Source organism: Bufo bufo, chromosome 10, assembly GCF_905171765.1.
Source record: "Bufo bufo chromosome 10, aBufBuf1.1, whole genome shotgun sequence".
Lineage (NCBI taxonomy): Eukaryota > Metazoa > Chordata > Amphibia > Anura > Bufonidae > Bufo > Bufo bufo.
Genome location: NC_053398.1, coordinates 47,036,881 through 47,058,497, shown reverse-complemented (window position 1 = coordinate 47,058,497; position 21,617 = coordinate 47,036,881). Strand labels below are relative to the sequence as shown.

Genomic DNA, 21,617 nt, shown 5'->3' with positions numbered 1-21,617 from the left:
CTGGAGTTACTAGCGGGGCCAACTGGAATGAACTTCTGGTCTGGCCAGGAAGCGTCGGCACGACAGAGCAGCAGCTGGCCCTGAGGACAGGGGAAGGGGGGGGGGGGGGGGTAGCAGGGTAATCAATAGAGGGCTGAGGTACAGGAGTAAGCCAGTGAGGAACCAGTGTAAAGGAAGAGGGAATAGAGGTGTCTACTTATCCAGGCCCAAGTTACTCACCCTCTCTTCATCTTGTTCACTTCGCACTCTCTCAGTGTAACAGCAGGGTTACCTCTTCAGCTGCTGGCACCAAAGTGGTAGCAAGCTGGAGTGGAGTGAGGGACTGCTGAGATACAGGTGACCCCCATGGCTGGTGGGTGACAGGGGAGCTGGACTGCCCTGTCCCAATTTGTCTTCTTGGGGGAGGTTAGAGCGGTGAGGGGGATTGACTCGTTCATCCTCCCTGGGTGAACAGGGAGACGAGGTGACCCTGTTTTCCACCTATAGAGAAAGAAAAAACAATAAATAAAAATGAAAAAATGATAGAAAAAGGTGCCCTGCATAGCAGGGAGGTCTGCGGCCTATGACACTTTTTTATATTTTTTTTTAGCTTAAAGTCACCTCCTAGTGGCAGAAGCTATACCCACTGTCCTGTGTCGCCCAATGATACGAGTGAGAAATAAAGAAGTCATCACTCTTGGACTTAAAAAAATGACTACAACATTAAATACATAAGTTATCTTCCACTGGCTTATATCTAATACATGAAAGTAAAATACATTTAAAATACATGTTACAGATTTTCTCAGTCCTAAAGTAATAGGATATATTATACTGTAACTCCGTGAGAGCTGGATTTCATAGTCTTGCTTAAGCATTTGCTGGCATGATGACAGAAGTCGTTAGCTGTTAAAAGCAGTGAATCTGTAAGGAACTGAAACTTCATGTGTAAGAAATGGAGCCTCGCCTAAAAGATGAATCCATGGAAGCAAAAAGTAAGTAATTCAGTAATCTACGTACTAGTTAGCTGGTGGTGCTGATAGATCATCTGAATTAGTAAAGCCTATTGTGATAACTGATTTATAAAAGTTTAAAGGGAATTTCATTTGCGTACTAGGGGCAGCTATCTATGAGGGCTTCGCTTTGAAGTAACTTCCTTCTAAAATGTGCTTTACGGAAATTTAAAGCTCAAGAATTCATTCATGGAAGGGGTTGTCTGCTTTGCACAATTCTTTTTTTTAATTTTATATATATCAGAAGAGTCCATTGAGGATAAGCTGATCATGGATTGTCCTGCTGTTGGGAGCCCTACAGATCAACAGTAATCTGTGGGGGAAACCAGTAGTTCAAACATGCACCAGGGGTGAATGAGAGTTGTACACAATCAAGTGCCACTCGAGTGTTTCCACCTGCTGCGGATTCTTCCTCCTCTTTTTATTTTTCGGAGGAATCCAGGATGATAAGTATAACCCAGGAACAGAACATATACACCCTCCCCTACTGCAGGTTACATACATCTCACCTAAAGAATTATTAGGAACACCTGTTCTATTTCTCATTAATGCAATTATCTAGTCAACCAATCACATGGCAGTTGCTTCAATGGATTTAGGGGTGTGGTCCTGGTCAAGACAATCTACTAAACTCCAAACTGAATGTCAGAATGGGAAAGAAAGGTGATTTAAGCAATTTTGAGCGTGGCATGGTTGTTGGTGCCAGACGGGCCGGTCTGAGTATTTCACAATCTGCTCAGTTACTGGGATTTTCACGCACAACCATTTCTAGAGTTTACAAAGAATGGTGTGAAAAGGGAAAAACATCCAGTATGCGGCAGTCCTGTGGGCAAAAATGCCTTGTGGATGCTAGAGGTCAGAGGAGAATGGGCCGACTGATTCAAGCTGATAGAAGAGCAACGTTGACTGAAATAACCACTCGTTACAACCGAGGTATGCAGCAAAGCATTTGTGAAGCCACAACACGCACAACCTTGAGGCGGATGGGCTACAACAGCAGAAGACCCCACCGGGTACCACTCATCTCCACTACAAATAGGAAAAAGAGGCTACAATTTGCACGAGCTCACCAAAATTGGACTGTTGAAGACTGGAAAAATGTTGCCTGGTCTGATGAGTCTCGATTTCTGTTGAGACATTCAAATGGTAGAGTCCGAATTTGGCGTAAACAGAATGAGAACATGTATCCATCCTCTGATGGCTGCTTCCAGCAGGATAATGCACCATGTCACAAAGCTCGAATAATTTAAAATTGGTTTCTTGAACATGACAATGAGTTTACTGTACTAAAATGGCCCCCACAGTCACCAGATCTCAACCCAATAGAGCATCTTTGGGATGTGGTGGAACGGGAGCTTCATGCCCTGGATGTGCATCCCTCAAATCTCCATCAACTGCAAGATGCTATCCTATCAATATGGGCCTACATTTCTAAAGAATGCTATCAGCACCTTGTTGAATCAATGCCACGTAGAATTAAGGCAGTTCTGAAGGCAAAAGAGGGTCCAACACCGTATTAGTATGGTGTTCCTAATAATTCTTTAGGTGAGTGTACATCTCACAACAGACTTAATAACTCTTTCTTTACTGAAGAGAATGCAGCAAATAAATCTCTGACAACTGAAACAGCTTTATATGCCTATAGACAGTCTTTGTGTGTTTTAAACAGCAATCAGGATAATATAATGCCTCAACAGTTTCTGCAGTAAAGCAGTCATAGGACAATTTCAGAACAGTATTGTCCTCATACATCAGGGCACCATTTAAGGGGCTTGTCCTGCAGAAAGCCCAGGAGGAGCACAATCACAGTGGCCTTCCTCACACTGTTGCTCCCTAGGGTCTTGCAGTGAGAGGAGGGCACACCCTTTCTTCCCCCAGGGCAAACCCTGAAGTTGGTGCTCCTGCCTGATGATATTTGGGGTGCCAGAGATATTAAGTGTTTGTATGGGTGCAAGGCATTGTGTGTAGAGTGCAATGGCCTGCGTATAGTGCAGGAGTCAGTGACCAGGCCAGATGTAGCAGAATAAATGTCTCTCTTTACTGAAATGCAAAACAGGAGTTGTATTATATCCAACAACAACAGCAAAACACAGTTACAACTGTACACAGCCCATTTCTTCCCAGAAAAAGATGTCTGGATTTAGGCAAGGCTTGGGAGTTATGCCCTCTTCTCTCTGTCTCAAGTCTTTTCGTGCAGAAATAATGGTGGGTGTCACAGCGGGGACAAGTGAGATGCTGATCTAGCCCAACCACTGTCCGTAGCTATTTAACATAGTAACATAGTTTATAAGGCTGAAAAAAGATATCTGTCCATCCAGTTCAGCCTGTTATTTTGCAAGTTCATCCAGAGGAAGGCAAATAAGTAAGGTAGAAGCCAATTTTCTCCACTTTAGGGGAAAAAAATTCCTTCCCGACTCCAATCAGGCAATCAGAATAATTCCCTGGATCAATGACCCCTCTCTAGTAACTATAACCAGTAATAGTATTACACTCCAGAAATACATCCAGGCCAACTCTTTTAGTGAGCTCACCATCACCAGCTCTTCAGGCAGAGAGTTCCATAGTCTCACTGCTCTTCCCGTAAAGAATCCTCTTCTATGTTTGTGTACAAACCTTCTTTCCTCCAGACGCAGAGGATGTCCCCTCGTCACAGTCACAGTCCTGGGGATAAATAGATGATGGGAGAGGTCTCTGTACTGACCCCTGATATATTTATACATAGTTATTAGATCTCCCTTCAGTCGTCTTTTTCTAAAGTGAATAACCCTAATTTTGATAATCTTTCAGGGCACTGTAGTCCACCAATTCCAGTTATTACTTTAGTTGCCCTCCTCTGAACCCTCTGCAGCTCTGCTATGTCTGCCTTGTTCACAGGAGCCCAGAACTGTACACAGTCCTCCATGTGTGGTCTGACTAGTGATTTGTAAAGTGGCAGGACTATGTTCTTATCACGGGCATCTATGCCACTTTTGATGCAACCCATTATCTTATTGGCCTTGGCAGCAGCTGCCTGACACTGGTTTCTACAGCTTAGTTTGCTGTTCACTAAAATTCCTAGGTCCTTTTCCATGTCAGTGTTACCCAGTGTTTTACCATTTAGTATGTACGGGTGACTTGCATTATTCCTTCCCATGTGCATAACCTTACATTTGTCAGTGTTAAACCTCATCTGCCACTTCTCTGCCCAAGGCTCTAATCTATCCAGATCCATCTGTAGCAGTATACTGTCATCTACTGTGTTTTATTAATTTACACTTTAGTGTCATCTGCAAAAATTTATATTTTACCGTGCAAGTCTTCTACAAGATCATTAATAAATATTTTGAATAGGATAGGGCCCAATACTGACCCCTGAGGTACTCCGCTAGTGACAGTGACCCAATCTAAATGTGTGTACTGTTAATAACCACCCTCTGTTTTCTATCACTGAGCCAGTTACTTACCCACATACACACATTTTCCCCCAGTCCAAGCCTTCTCATTTAATATGTAGTCCCCTAGAGCAGGGAGTACTTCTTACTTTTTCTCTTGAAAGGGTTAACTTATACTGTTTAATACTGTGTACCTGCATTTTATATGTTGTGATATATATCCTGTTCATTATCACTGTATTCACATGGCTCTGTGGAAAGGGTTAATAAATACTGAGAGACTGTTAGGGCTTTGATTGAAAAGCTGGTCACTTTCCACAGCTGCCATAGGGTTTAAAGAAGACCATGTTTTGGAGGGAAATACCCAGAGTTGTTAACCACCAAAAAGCAGACAGCCTCTATGAGCTCGCTCCACACAAAACGTAGAGAGATCATAATCCGCTCCCAATGTTTGCACCAGCCACTTTTGCACAAAGTCCGCTGGGTTCTCTTGTTCCACCCCCTCAGGAAACCCTAGCAATCTTATATTGTTCCTCCGAGATCTATCCTCCAAATCTATCAATTTATTTTTCAACCCAAGAGATTCCTGCTCCACATCCTCAAGACGTTTTTTTGTTAAACCCAACTCCTTTTTCACAGCCCCCGTCTCCAACTCCAAATCTTTCACTTTTGCTCTTAATTTTGTGATTTCATCCCTAATTATGGTAATATCCCCCTGTAATGCTGCCATTGTAGTTGTTAATTGGAATACGGTGCTATTAGTCATATTCACTGCCCCCAAAATTTCAGCTAACTTTTTGTTAACACTCAGCAGACCTTCCCTATCAGCCTCCCCAGTTTCCGTAGGCAGAGGCAGGTTTATTTCCTGCCGCTTCAAGGTGGGCAGCGGCCTTTTGGGATCCACCCCTAGTTTTGGGGGTTGGGGACCTCAAAAATGTATCTAAGCGTGCCTGAGGGCTACTCCCAGGGCCTCCTCTCAAGGGGCTTACCCCCCCCCCCCCCCCCCGATTTCTGAAACTTAGGGGCCATTATACCTAAACTACACCAATGAAGAACGCGCCACAAAGCCTGAAAAAAAGGGGGGGAGTTCAGCTCATACAAATCGAATCGAACAACACATAGCTCTAAACATAATTTCTAGGCATAATAAAAAAACACATATTACAGAGATAATGAGAGATGGACTGGGTTAGGGGTTAAATATTATTATAGCAGGGATATAGACAGAGCAGTCGGTCCAAGTTAATCTTTGTTAGTGAATGTAGTATGTTCAAGATTAGATAGCTGAAAAAGTAGAGGTCATACATCCAACATCACAACAGGGGAGAACCTCTGCAGCTCTCACCAATCTTCAGCCCTTTTCTCCGGTTTTCAACGCAGTGACAGTATAAAGACTGTCAAACGGGCCTGAAAAATTCAGACAATATATTCAATAAAGTTCAATGCTGTTCAGAGTAACACAAGCAGGAGAGAAAGTGCATGCAGGTTTCTCCCTCTCTCACAGGGATCCAGTCTTCTTCCCCGTCTGGGGTGATGCGGAGGACAAATTAGTATGTTAGTGTGTTAGTTGTACAGCTAAACCAATACCGGGAGTAATATGTCTGCTCAAATAAAGGAAAGTTACTGCCGGGTAACGCCACCAAAGAGCACGGTGAGGCACCACCAGATCCAGCTATATGCTCACACCTGTAGCCGGGCCTCCACAGCCTCAAGTCAGGTGCCTCAGAGTCCAGCGGAGTTACCACCTCCTGAAGCAGCTTAGTGCTTATTGTAGTAGAGAGTTTATAAGGCAAGGAGATGAGAAGAGACAGCAGACGAACTGCCCCCAGTCATCAACTACCATACGGGGGGCAGAGTTGCATATAACAAACATATAGCCAACAGCAGGAGGTCATCTGGGCACCCAACCGGCTGCATCAGACAGCCAAAACGATTGAGGCAGTCAAGCACCTGTCTAGGGGGATGGAGCACTGTGCAGCGGCCTCCTCATCTTCATCCTACGTCCGGCATCCAGGCATCCAGCATACAGCATTACCCAGACGCTCAGAGAGGTGCGGCGGAGCTGGGAGCGGAGGTACGGGGGCGGGGCGCAGCCCCTTCCCTCAGGCGCACCCCCTCATGCCTTAATAGCTAGACTGGTTTGTTCCAAGGATCGGGATTGGGTACTCAGACGTAAAAGAGAACTCCATAAAGTTGGTTTTGATGGGAATGATATTCAAATATACCCTGATTTTTGCAGTGATACACAAAATAAAAGGCGGTCTTTCTTTGACGTTAAAAAAAGATTAATCTCCGCACATATAAAGTACGCAATGCTGTATCCGGCTAAACTCAGGGTGGTCTATAATGACTCTGTGCAATTTTTTCCCACACCTACGGAGGCTGCACGATGGCTTGATTTGGCCGGTCTGTAGCCTCCGTAGGGATTTTTCATCTTTTGAGTATGTTTACATTTCTATATGCTGGTTATATGGTGGTGTGGAGGGAGGAGTGGGGTTTGATCGGGAGTGGGGTTGGCGAAGTGAAAGAGGCTGACGGGGATTATATTCTCTGTGAGTCAAATGGTGGGTTGGGTAATGGTATGGGTGGGGGGTGGCTATTAGTGATTGGGAGGGGATGGGGGGGTTGGCTGCTGTCGCTGGGCCTCGGGGGCCCCGCTTCCCCCTCTTGCCTGCCTGCGGTGCGTTTTGGTTTCGGATAGTTTAGAATGACGCGTAGGGTTTTGTGCTGGAATGTGCGAGGGTTGGGGGATAGAGTTAAATGGACAGTGGTGTTTGATCTTATGGCTCGGCACCTCCTGGCAATTGTGGCCTTATTGGAGACGCATGCAACGGCTGATAAGCTCCCCCAATTAAAGAGGCGTTGGGCAAAATTTGAATACCACTCATACCTCTCATCATACTCGAGGGGTGTGAGTGTGTATATTCATCATGGGGTTGATTTTCAGCCGCTGGATGTTAAGGTGGATAGGGAGGGCCGATTTGTTTTCCTCTATGGCCAGTGGAGTGGACAGGAGACTATCTTAGCCTTTGTCTATGTCCCCCCCTTTCGCCTCCACTGCTCTATCTTTGCTGTCTATGTTTATTTGTAGTAAACCCTCGTGCCCGTTGCTGCTGGTAGGGGACTTTAATTCGGTATTGGATCCGAGACTGGACAGGTTATCTTTCTCCCCTGAGCAGAGGCACTCTCGGTCTCTCCTGTGTAGCATTACCCAGGAACTGGCATTGGTTGATGTTTGGCGCCATTTGTATGGAGAAAAAAGAGTTTATTTATGCTTTAGCCGGACGTATAGTTGAATGTCAAGAATTGACTTAGCATTTGCAAACGGGGCTATGTCTGATCAAGTGGTGAAGATGAAATATGAATTGCATGGAATTTCTGACCATTCCCCGGTATTGCTTCTGCTCAGGGAAGTGGGGATGAACATGGGCCCCAATAGAACCTTCAGATTGAACCCCTATTGGTTGGGAGTCATTGGTGAGAGGGATTTAATCAATGCGGAGATTCTCGAATTTTGGCATCGAAACGAGGGCTCCACCCATATTCATTTTGTATGGGACGCTTTGAAGGCCTATATCAGAGGCCTTTATTGCGTTAAAATAAAAAGACAACAAGCGGAGTTTCATAAGCAGGAAAACGCATTGAGGGAGACAGTTAGGAAGTTGCAGGGGGCTTTGACGAAATACGGTATGGATTCACTACGTATAGAATTGAAGGAAGCCAACCAACAATATAAGACTTTTATGGTAAATAAGGCCCAACATAAACTCTTCTTTCAAGGACAGAGACGTTTTAGTGAGGAGGGGAAAACGGGGAAACTGTTAGCCACACTGGTCGCAAGTCAAAGGGGTAGGACTAAAATTAGGCATATTAGAAACACTCGGGGTCAGATAGTTAAGGATTCAGACTTGATCAGACAGGAATTCGCCGAGTATTACTCTGGTATATATAGATCTGAAACGGCATGTAGTCCCTCAAAAATTGACGATTATCTGGATCAATTAGAAATGCCCTTCCTCTCGCCTCAGGAAACCAGAATGCTCGATCATCCTATACGACAGGCAGAGTTATAGGATGCTCTTCGCTCGGTTAAATATAACTCCTCTCCTGGGGCAGATGGTTTGCCATTTGAACGCTATAGGTACCACGCTAAGGCACTTCTCCCTATTCTGCTGCAGGTTCTAAATTAATCATATAGCTACGGATCCCTCCCTCCATCCTTCAGGGAGGCAATTATCATTTTAATTCTTAAAAAAGATAAGGACGGTAGTGAGGTTGTGTCTTATAGGCCCATATCACTCCTCAATACAGACTATAAGATTTTTGCAAAATCCTTAGCAAACCGTATTAAATGAGAACGGTAATTGGTTCATTCTAATCAAACAGGATTTATTCCCGGGAGACAGATTCAGGCGAATCTTTACAGGGTGTATCTGAACCTGTCGGTAGGGGGGGGGGGGGGGGTCCGGACCACTCCATCTTGTCATTGGATGCTGCTAAAGCGTTCGACAAGGTGGAGTGGTCCTTCCTGTGGCGAACTATGGCACATTTCCGATTAGGGACCACTTTTATCGCAATGGCTAAACTGCTATACACCCAACCAATAGCCCGAGTTAACATTGATGGGGTTCACTTCTCTATAATTGAGCTTCAACGCGGTACGAGACAGGGTTGCCCGCTCTCTCCCCTCTTATTTGCGCTATTACGGAGCCGTTGGCTTGTAGCATCCGTTTGAATGATCAGATTCGGGGCTTCGGGGTAGCGGGAGAGAGTGATAAAATTAGGCTTTATGCAGACGATGTTATCCTCTTTCTGGATCAGGGCTGGAAAGCCGTCCCTCATTTTATGCAGGTGATAGAGGAGTTTAGTCTACTTTCTTGTTATTTAATCAATTGGGCTAAGTCCTCACTCCTCCCTCTAAATCGAAATGCCCCCAAAGGGGGTTCCCGGGTCCGGATGCTGTCTTTGGATGACTCTCTGGACTATCTGGGGATAAAGATAGGTGTCCCTATAAGTAGATTTTACGACTTAAATCTTTCCCCGGTAATAGATAAAGTAAAGGGGAAAATCAGAGCCTGGCAAAAATTGATAATATCGCAATCCGATCAACTGGCATTAGTTAAAATGATCATATTACCTCTGGTTTTGTATCCGATCTGTGCCTCACCCATCTGGATAGAGGATGCCTTCTTTTATAGACTAGAAGCTTTAATAAACGACCTAATTTGGAGGAGGAAGAGGGTTTGTATAAAGCAGAGGTACTTGTGGCTGGCCGAGTCAGAGGGGGGATTGGCACTTCCTTTCTTTCAAGGGTATTTATTTTCTGTGCAGCTACAAAGATGCTGTAACTTTAGAGAGAATGCACTTGGGCAATATTTAACTAGGGTAACTGGTAGGTCACTTGATAATATTTTTTCGCACTTAGAAACAGCACAGTTTAGAGGTTTGGACACTAGTTGTTTGATCCCGAGAGCTCTCCAAGAGTGTCTGGGATACATTGAAAACGACTCTGCAGGTGTCACATCTGCTTAATTTTACCCCGTTGTGGGAGAATCAGAACTTACCAGAATTTTTGAAAATAACTGATTACACTTATTGGAGTCGTAGGGGTATCACTAGAGTGGCACATTTGTTTGTTGCAGACCGTTTTAAGGTATTAGGGGACTTCAATTTCAGAAATATTTAGTTTTTAGACCAGTTTATGTATGCACGCTTAAAACATGCATACGAAGCTACACTTAATAAAACATATATGATCACCCAACAACACTTACTTTTTGATTATTGTTTTTCTCACTTAGGGAAAAAGATAAAAATGGCACAGATTTATGTGAAATTGCGAGTTTCACTGTCCACGGTGACTTCCTTTAAAAGTATGCCTAAATGGGAACGGGAGTTGGGAATCTCCCCTCTCCCCTGGCCACAGATTTTTAAAAATACGAAAAAGGTAATTTCTGCAACCAGTTATAGATTGATCCAGTTAAAAATTTTGCATAGGTTGTATTATACACCACAAATGCAGGCTAAGTTTGCTAATGACAGAGGTCGTGAAATTTTCTGTCGAAAGTGTGGCAGCCCTAACGTCGGATATATCCATCTTTTATGGGAATGTTGTGTGATAAAGCGTTTTTTCCTGAAATTCGTATCGAATTCCACTTCGTCAGCTTCGATTCGCTCATCTCTAGTCATTGCCATTGAGTATCATTGAAGCTCTAATGTAAGTCTATACCAGACGGGAGCTGAAACAATGTATCTGTGCTGAGTTTCTCCACTCCACCTCCACTAGAAGGCTCTAGTCTAACAAAAACTGTTTATAAGGAGACCAGTCCGAGCCCCTAGGCTGCTGCAGTTAGGGACCAGTGCTTGGAGGGGAGACTCATGCCAGCCTGCATGAGTGATCAGAAGAAGACTCTGAGATGGGGGACACTGAGCCACAGACCATGGGTCATTAGCCCTGTGACCAAGGAGCCACCCGGACGACTGACCTACAGACCGTGGGCCCTTGACCAGGATGCCAGCCTTCTGAGAGAGAGAGGGACAGCTAGCTCAGGCCTTTCCTCAGCATCAAACCCTTATTCTTCCAGGGAGGATACTCTGCCAGAGTGACCAAAAGAAGACGCTGAGACTGGGATACGCTGCCACAGACCCTGGATCACCAGCCTTGGACCAGGGTACCAGCCTTCTGAAGTGAAAGATGGACAGCTAGCTCAGGCCTTTCCTCAGCATCAAACCCTTCCTTTGCCAAGGAGTAGACTGGAGAAGCCAGCCCAGTGCCTCGGCTGTATTGTTTTGTACCTGAATTCCTCCAGTAAAAAAGCACCCTGGTTTACTGCAGACCCTGACTCTCTGGACTTATTTCCCATTGGGTGCACCACGCCTTACCATCCCTTCCGGAGAGCAGCAACACATAGTGACACCTCAATGGTGTCCGGGAGTCCCAGCGTAGCGTTGGGGCCACCTCCAACCCGGCCACTGCATATGTACTAACCTTTTTTGTGGTACAGTGTCAAATGCTTTGGAGACTTGCACAATTCGTTCCTAGTTGATGACCCACAACTGGTCGACAGTCCCTTATTAATTAAATGCTGGGGCCTATATGGGAAGGTACAAAGGGGATAAAATAATAAACTACTGAAAGATCGGCCAAAGCTGAGTAAAGTCAAAGCAGAAACAGATAACAGGCAAACAATGCACAGAATCAGAAGACACAAATCAGTAACCAAACTACATCAAAGTCAATACCAGAAGAGGCAGACAGGACAAAATTTTGAGAATAATAATCAGAAACAATACCAAGCCAGGGGTCAACACCAGGAAGTCACATCAGGGTCCAAATCGTCAGGAAAAGGCTCAGTGTCTGAATCCAAAGCCAAGTCCAAAATCCAAAAGGTCCAGAGCGGTATAGAAAGGCTAGTGTGGATCTTCTCAAAATAAAAAATAATCACAGGCAACTGTGGGCAGCAGTTGCCTGTTTAAAATAGGTTGAGCTACCGTCACATAACGCATCTGGTGTCACGTGACCCTGACGTCACTATGCCGGACCTGTCGGCATGATCCCCAATTGATCGGCTCTCCTGCTTGCGGAGGCCAGCCTGTTACCCCAGTCTGGTTATAAGAGTGGGCAATGCTAGTCTTGCAATGGTGGCTGTAATGTCCACTGAGAGATACAGAGTTTTAGAGATATGACTGGCCATGTAATGTCCAGGTGTGAAGAGTGTGTGTCTTAACAGTGTCCCTCACTGCGGTCCACACCTAATCTCCTACAAGGACTGAGCCTTGGCTGTTAACCCCTGATTGTGCTATCCATACATGGTTATACTGGGTACAATACATAGCATGACGCAATATTAGATTACATAACATAAAGAAAATAATAATTTGCAGATACCCCCTTGCTCTGGGGTACTGCAGTCCGTCTCAGAGATAAGACTTGTCTGTGTACTCCAGTAATGCTGAGGCTGGTGCACTCTTTGCCAACTTTAAAGGGGTTGTCCGGGCTTTTACTATTGATGACCTATCTCAGGATTGGTCATCAATAGTAAAAGCCTGAACAACTTAATCAATATTAGCTCATCATATCAGGCTGACAAGACACCTTGCATTAAATACCACCTAGGTACACTCTACAACTGATGGCATTCACAGGTTAATAAAGCAATCTAGGTAACGCTTCTTCTAAGGTCATGGAATTGTTAGAACACAAGAAGGCTCTTATTAAAGTAAAGTTTTAATATATAAAAAAAGGACAGTGCATACAAACAATGGGGTTATCATATAAAATATACAGACATATACATATAGTGCGAAATAACAGTTTGGAAAATAAAATGGATGAAAACAGAACTTAATGCATTATATGACGTTGCCTGGGAAAGCAAAAATATTGCATGTGTTAAAAAAGGGTCTGTAGGTTTTCCCCACAAACTCCTACATCCCCCTCCCCGGCCTGTGATATAAGAGGAGACCAGTGAGTATGGTAATGACCTTTTATGACAGTTTTTACGACCTCTGCTGCCCATCAGGTCTGCCTCAAAATCTTTGTATTAAAATATCTTTTCGGGCATTTATCCTAGAAACTTCATATTACCTCCATCCACTCCATCCTAATGTCCCACACACTGGCGTACCAAAGATGGAGGAGGTAATAGCAGGATAGCTTGAGTTGTATAATTTCTCCCTGTTACTGAGCTGGGATCGATTTCATTTTGATACCGTAGACGCATATACATGGCCTGAGGCTACTTCGAAATCTGTGCTTTCCCTTTCCGCTATTGAGATCCGTCATTTAATCTCAATAGCGGGGAAAAACACTTCCGTTTTATCCCCATTTATTGTCAATGGGGACAAAAATGAACTGAACGAAAGAAAGTGCACCAGAATGCGTTCCGTTCCATTTGGTTGCATCCCCATTGCAGACAGAATAACGCTGCAAGCAGTGTTTTTCTGTCCGTGATGTGGTGCGGAGCAAGATGGATCCATCCTGACACACAATGTAAGTCAATGGGGACGGATCCGTTTTCTCGGACACAATAGAAAATGGACCCGCCCCCCATTGACTTTCAATGGTGTTCATGATGGATCCGTCTTGGCTATTTTAAAGATAATACAACAGGATCCGTTCATAACGGATGCAGACGGTTGTATTATCAGAATGGAAGTGTTTTTGCTGATCCATGACGGATCCAGCAAAGACGCTGGTGTGAAGGAGGAAGCATGTGGCCACGTATTTCTTTGATGTATATCGCAAGATAGGGGTTTCATGTGTGACCTCGGCTGGAAAGGATGCTAGCTTGTTCCTGACCCCTCTAACGGTTCTGGTCTGTGAAAGGTTAGTGTATGGCCATCATGCTATTTTCAGGTTTTATGATAGGAGTCTCTGGTCTCTATGAAGTGCTTGCCTACTCCTAAAAATAATTTTAATATCTGGATACCTCTATCATCACAACACCATTTTGATATCTGTGATTAGGCTTGAGCGAATCTAGCTTCCGATCATAGATCCAAAGTCGATTTGTTAGAAAACTTTGTTTGTAATACCGTTTCCGTACAGCATTAAAATATATGGGCTCCGTGTAGCAAAACTTCGTCTCAGCCGAAGTTGCGCAAGACTTTGGTATTTCTATCTGCATATTTAAAAACATTTAAAAATAGGAATCCAAAATCATCTTTGGTACCGAGGTACCAGCCAGTACCAAAGCCCACTTCAGTTTCCTATTTTATGTTTCAATGGGGTATTTTTTTAAAAGATTTATGTAAGAAAAATCATGTCAATTCATAATAGAATATGTTGTAAACATGAACATAAGTTGAGGATACAACATTATTGGGTGGCATTCCTATTATAGCATATACATTAGTTAAAGAAAGGTATGCAGCATCAGCGATTTACATAGCCAATATGCAGTACAGTTTCAATTGCCAGGAATTCGAAGAAAACATCCAGCTAGGTTGATATCAATCACAAAGTAATGCAATAACGGAGATCTGTGGAGTGGGAGGAGGACAGCCATGGCTCCCAGAACTTTTCAAAAGTAATGAAAGTATCCATACGAATAAATTGCTATTCGGAATTAGTGACTTTTAAAAATACCTTTATTTTGTTATAGTGTGGGTATAGGTATGTTCATACCAAAAAAGGTGTACTACAATTTCAAAAGGATTTATATATAAATTTCCTTTGACAGGGGAGTAGTGACCCCTGGTAAACACATATGCTAGTGACACAGAAAAAACTGTCAATCAATTCAGGCGGATCGAGGATCAAATTGAAAAATAGTACACGGTCTGAGGAGGGCAGGGCAGACAAGATGCTTACCCTAAAAGCCCTAAAAACTGCTCAGCCCAGGGTAACCCCCTGATGGTGGAGGTTCCCTGTCCCCGAACCTAGGACTGTCAAATCCCTAGATTAACCCTGACCAGGGAAAGATAATGGAAATACGGTGACAGTATCAAAAAATAAATGTATATATAACGGAGGGGACCGGTGGTTCAGATGACCAGGGTCACCACCCTTCCTCTCCGGAATTCAAAAATAAATACAAACAAGTGGGTGGCAGGGGGTCCAGATGCTCTGGGGATCACCATTCCACTCCAATACACAGTACGCACGTTTTAAAATATGCCCATCTTATAACACAGACCTCAACGCGTTTCACCTGTATACGAACAGGCTCATCAGGAGGTGGTTAAACATTTGGACAAAGTCCAGCAAAGATGTAGATGTGACCAATGATACAAAAATGACAATATAATTAAACCGATACTTAGCTATAGATGGTCAATGGAGGGAGCGTAGATATAGTATTACCAAGGGCAAGATAACTACATCAACACGTGATACCTAGAAAGAAATACGTATAAAGGGGACACTTCAGTATAAAATAAAATAATATAATCAGTCACAGCTCAGTAGATAACTCTCAGGAGATATAAGAAGTATAGCAAAACTTACATAGTGCTGGTGCTGGCCAAAACTCCCCCAGTAGCCTGCTTTGGGCCCAGGTAAGGTGCCAGTCAATATAGAACCCATTTATAGGGTCTGGTCGATGCGTCCGGACGCCGGAAAAAGCACTTCCGGTCTCCTGGAACGCATAATGGAACGCATAGGACTTCCGGTCCGCGTCACTTCCGGTGCCGTGGAACGCATCGTGAGCCGCATAGGGCCCGATGCCGGCACCGGAGGACAGCAGAGGCCGTGCTATCAATGCAGAATTGGTCATAGGGGGTTTAGATTGGAAGAACGGCCAGTATGTTAACACTGAGAGTGACGGCTGTGAGTAAATATGTCCGAAATAAAACTGTGCTAACGGATCGGGAAAAATATACCCTGGGGGCACAGTTATTTAAAGAAACCCACAGTAACAGCCTCCAAAAAGGGACAGACAAGAATCACAGAGCAGACAGTATATATAGGATATCAATCATGATGGATGACAACCTGCCTCTTTATTAATATTGATAAAATTTAGGAGGTAACAGGTAGTATTTACAGATATGGGGGAATCAGTCTTGAATACCCCCCTTTTTTTTAAATAAAATGTGGTGCTTTTCGCACTGATCGGCACAGAGACCAAGGGTCACATACCAGTGATACTGAGAAAATAAACTTACTGAGGAGCGTCATGGATTTAAACACGAGACAAGGAGGATATTAAATAAAGCATGCGAAATTGAGTCTTTCATTGAGACCGAGGGGGGACTGGGATTGGAAACGGTAAATCCAGGAGGACTCCTTTTGAAGAATCCTTCTGTCCCAGTCGCCCCTCCTCTCAGGAAAGGGGACCACCTCCAACACCGAGAAACGAGCAGAGCTCACATCTCCTCTGTGGCAATTATTGAAATGATAAGCCACCGGGGTATCCTTTAATTTTTTAATATCGTTCAGATGTTCACAAATTCTTCTCCGTAATTCCCTCTTAGTTTTACCAATGTAGTCGAGAGGACAGCTACATTGGCAAATGTATACTACGCCTTTGGTTTTGCAATTGGCGAAGTCACGAATCGCAAAGGATCGTTGAGTTACCGAGCAAGTTATTGTTTTAGATGGGTTTATGAAGTTACACGCTTTGCAGGAACCACACTTAAAGACACCAAGGGGCCTACGGTCTAGCCATGTGCCTTCTCTCTTTGGGCCATACGAATAGCCGATCATATAGAAGGATCCTATTAATCCTATCTAAAACTGCTTGATAACTAAGTGAGGGAGATCGCCATTTGAAAGCTAAATGGATTCTTGCTGCTAGGAGTATGAATTGTGAGCCAGGAGGGTTTGTCTCCTAGGAGGCATAATTGGAGAGATGTAGGGTAAACACAACCCAATACGGATGTTAATAGGTTGCTAATCTGGTTCCAAAACCTCCTAACTATCAGACACGTCCACCAAATGTGGAGCATTGTACCATCCTCCTCACAGTCCCGAAAGCATCTGGGAGATACTTCAGGATCAGTTTCCTATTTTAAAATGTTTTTAAATACGCAGATTGGAATACAAAAGTCATTCACCGAAGTCTCGCCCAACTTTGGCCAAGTCAAAGTTTTGATACACGGAGGCCATACATTTTAATGCTGTACAGAAAGAGCATTACAAACAAAGTTTTTTAACAAATCAACTTGGGATCTATGATCCGAAGCTCAATTCACTCAAGTTTATTTGTGATGGATCACGACTCCCAGCAAAATAACCCAAACCAAAGATTGGGAAGCAAATGCACAAAAAATTTCTTTGGGTGTGGACAAAGCTTTCATATCACATGACTATAAGACTCACCGATGACACACATGCTGACATAAATTCTTTCACTGCCTCCCATGTAAATCTATAAAGAGGAAATTAGGCTTATAGCTATTAAAGAGGCACTGAAAATGGCAAACTACTGACTCACAAAGAGTCACCCTTCAGCCCTTGGGGGAAGAAAACCTCTAGAGAACCATGTCTTAATAATAGCCCCTCCCTTCGGCTTAGAGGGCTGATGCCAACATGTGTGCAGAGACGCATGTTACCATATTTACAGTAAAAGACATAATACGCACCCATTATAAATATGATAGTAGCAACATAATAGTGGAGAGGGTCCCCGTACAGTGTGAGAAGAGCAGCACTGTTTGGACAGAGTCAGACACACCCGCTACTAGTAACACCAAGCAGTACCTTTACTGCAGACTGCTGGCAATTTATTTGTAAACTACTAGCAGGAATAATACAGGAATGGCACATCACAGAGTCATAAGAATAGATGCTCCAGAATTGGTATCACATGGAGAATGCAGCTTAGGAGCTAAGAAGTTGCAGTATCCACCAGGTGCCTGCTGTTTTATACAGTAGTCACTTGGAGGCAGAGTCAGTGATTGGCGATAACGCCGATCACAGATGTTTAATCCCTTAGATGCCATGGTCAATTGCGAGCATGACATCTAAAAGGTCTTTCCCTGGGGGCCAGCACTCTTAGTCCCATTTAAGTGAATGCGGCTGACCTGCAATACTAAGCATAGCCTGTCACGGTTGTAGTAGGGGAGAACACCAAAAGACAATCAAGAAGGAAGGGGAAAGACACGGCCTCACCGCTAGGGAAGCAAAAGGGTCACCACCTATAAAACCCTGCTCCTGGCCCTAACTCCTATCCGTATGGGCACCTCTCGATGGTAGAGATACCCATACACGGGGACCTAGAAAACCCTGGTGACCCTCAGATGCCCTAAAGATAATGACAGGGCGGAGACCATCCGTTCCTTCCCTGGTGAAGGAAATAGTATCTCACTGAGGCCTAGTAAACAACCAGGGGGGGGGAATACAAAACACTACAAGCGGAACACTTAACTTTAGAGGATGAAGGATGAACAGGACTTCAATACGAACCACACTCCAGCTCTTCCAAGACTAAATGAAGCTATTCCAAGCAAGGAGTGATGGGGAAAGTCTGACTAAATAGGGCGAGGTAAAGGTCACATGATCCACACCTGAACAGGAGGTGTGGACATACCAGCAACACACAGACAAAGTGAAACCAAAAGAGGCTGTCAGATCACTAATGCGTAGATAATCTTTCAGACCTTCTGAGACCTGTCACAGATGTGCCAGTACCCCCCCTTCTACGGGTGACCTCCGGGCACCCAGGACCGGCCTTATCAGGATGAGCTCTGTGGAATGCTCTCACCAGACGACTAGCATTAACATCGGTCGCTGGAACCCACATCCTCTCCTCTGGTCCGTACCCTCTCCAATGAACGAGATACTGGAGGGATCTCCGGAGAACTCGGGAGTCCCCAATCCTGCTGATCTGAAATTCTAAAGGACGGCTCAACAGGTTCGACACATTTATTTAGCAACGATTTATGAAATACGTTATGGATTTTCAATGCCTGAGGAAGTTCAAGACGGAAGGCTACAGGGTTAACAATGGCAGTGATCTTATATGAACCAATAAATCTTAGGCCCAACTTCCAAGAAGGTACCTTAAGTTTAATGTTTCTTGTACAGTTGTGGCCAAAAGTTTTGAGAATGACAAAAATATTAGTTTTCACAAAGTTTGCTGCTAAACTGCTTTTAGATCTTTGTTTCAGTTGTTTCTGTGATGTAGTGAAATATAATTACACGCACTTCATATGTTTCAAAGGCTTTTATCGACAATTACATGACATTTATGCAAAGAGTCAGTATTTGCAGTGTTGGCCCTTCTTTTTCAGGACCTCTGCAATTCGACTGGGCATGCTCTCAATCAACCAATTCCTGACTGATAGCAACCCATTCTTTCATAATCACTTCTTGGAGTTTGTGAGAATTAGTGTGTTTTTGTTTGTCCACCCGCCTCTTGAGGATTGACCACAAGTTCTCAATGGGATTAAGATCTGGGGAGTTTCCAGGCCATGGACCCAAAATGTCAACGTTTTGGTCCCCGAGCCACTTATTAGTTATCACTTTTTCCTTATGGCACGGTGCTCCATCGTGCTGGAAAATGCATTGTTCTTCACCAAACTGTTGTTGGATTGTTGGAAGAAGTTGCTGTTGGAGGGTGTTTTGCTACCATTCTTTATTCATGGCTGTGTTTTTGGGCAAAATTGTGAGTGAGCCCACTCCCTTGGATGAGAAGCAACCCCACACATGAATGGTCTCAGGATGCTTTACTGTTGGCATGACACAGGACTGATGGTAGCGCTCACCTTTTCTTCTCCGGACAAGCCTTTTTCCAGATGCCCCAAACAATCGGAAAGAGGCTCCATCGGAGAATATGACTTTGCCCCAGTCCCCAGCAGTCCATTCACCATACTTTCTGCAGAAGATCAATCTGTCCCTGATGTTTTTTTTGGAGAGAAGTGGCTTCTTTGCTGCCCTTCTTGACACCCGGCCATCTTCCAAAAGTCTTCGCCTCACTGTGCGTGCAGATGCGCTCACACCTGCCTGCTGCCATTCCTGAGCAAGCTCTGCACTGGTGGCACTTCGATCCCGCAACTGAATCCTCTTTAGGAGAACATCCTGGCGCTTGCTGGACTTTCTTGGACGCCCTGAAGCCTTCTTAACAAGAATTGAACCTCTTTGCTTGAAGTTCTTGATGATCCTATAAATTGTTGATTGAGGTGCAATCTTAGTAGCCACAATATCCTTGCCTGTGAAGCCATTTTTATGCAACGCAATGATGGCTGCACGCGTTTCTTTGCAGGTCACCATGGTTAACAATGGAAGAACAATGATTTCAAGCATCATCCTCCTTTTAACATGTCAAGTCTGCCATTTTAACCCAATCAGCCTGACATAATGATCTCCAGCCTTGTGCTCGTCAACATTTTCCCCTGAGTTAACAAGACAATTACTGAAATGATCTCAGCAGGTCCTTTAATGACAGCAATGAAATGCAGTGGAAAGTTTTTTTTGGGATTAAGTTAATTTTCATGGCAAAGAAGGACTATGCAATTCATCTGATCACTCTTCATAACATTCTGGAGTATATGCAAATTGCTATTATAAAAACTTAAGCAGCAACTTTTCCAATTTCCAATATTTATGTAATTCTCATAACTTTTGGCCACGACTGTAGACAACCACACAGAATCACCCACTCTCAGGTCCGGACCACTCATACGTCTCCTGTCAGCCACACACTTATACCTGTTGCCCATCTTTTTCAGGTTATTTTGAATTTTCCGCCAAATAGAAGACAAAGAAGAGGAAAATTGTTCCTCCTCAGGAATGCCGGAATTTTGAGCACCAGAAAATGTACCAAACTGTGGATGGAACCCATATGCCCCAAAAAACGGCGACTTATCAGTGGATTCCTGTCTACGGTTTGTGACAAACTCCCCTCTTTTGAGTTTGCCACGAGTACTTGGAGAGGACTAGTTGCCAGCTTCTTACCATGTGATTACGGTCCCATGTTGAATGCACCGGTTTTATGCAATAGTTGCATAGTTATATAAGTTCATGTATTTTGCGGTCTTTTGCTACCATGTGGCTAATGGAGTCTTGCCTCTGTCCTTGGGAGATAAGTGGATCACTTCTCAATTGTCTCCAGGACAAAAGACTGTGTAGAACCAGTTTTGGACAAAAAAGCCATGAGTACAGCCAGGCCAAAGAGACTTTTACTAACTTTTGAATTCCTAGTCTAATTCGTGCCATTTTGGGATGTGTTAAATGTCTATGTGTATTGTAACGGGTGGGACATTGCATATTTGAGTGTGATGTCTGTCCTATTGTCTCCCCGTGTGAATTGGCGATTTCCCTTTGTCCTGAGAGATAATGGAATTACACCTCGGTCGTCTCCAGGACAGAGGACATTGTGTATTGTCCTGCCTGGGATAATTATGTTAACCATTGTGTACCATAATTATATCACAGGCAGAGGGGGGGATGTTATGTGGGTGGTAACCTTTGTGTTATGGGTTAATGTATGTTTATTGTGGGTATCTCCCTTGCATGGGAGCAGGGGATAAAATAAATTGTATGTTTGAGTGCCTGTGTGCTTCCAGTAAACGTTTTCCAGCATTCAGCTTTGGCTCATGTATGGACTTATAGGGCGATACCGGCGATACCAGCGATAATAGCGATTTATTGCTCTGAGGATTATTTGGCGGTGCTATTACATGGGAAGAAGGGAATACTAGACGGTGACACAGATGATACCGTCACACGGTTATTTATAGCAAACTCAGCTAACGACAAAAATGAAGACCACTCTCCCTGATTCTCTGAAACAAAACATCTCAAGTAAGTCTCCAGATTCTGATTAGTGCGCTCCGTCTGTCCGTTCGACTGAGGATGAAAAGCCGA

At 44.0% G+C, this 21,617-nt stretch overlaps 1 protein-coding gene across 1 annotated transcript in view; it reads left to right on the top strand.

Annotated features, from left to right (window-relative positions):
- Positions 1 to 887: 887 nt before the first annotated feature.
- LOC120981045 (malignant fibrous histiocytoma-amplified sequence 1 homolog) overlaps positions 888 to 21,617 on the top strand; it is a 70,340-nt gene continuing 49,610 nt past the window's right edge. The window contains exon 1 of the mRNA XM_040410512.1: positions 888 to 974. Coding sequence (XP_040266446.1) covers positions 935 to 974 — 40 coding nt within the window. The 5' untranslated portion in view covers positions 888 to 934. The remainder of the gene's footprint in view (positions 975 to 21,617) is intronic.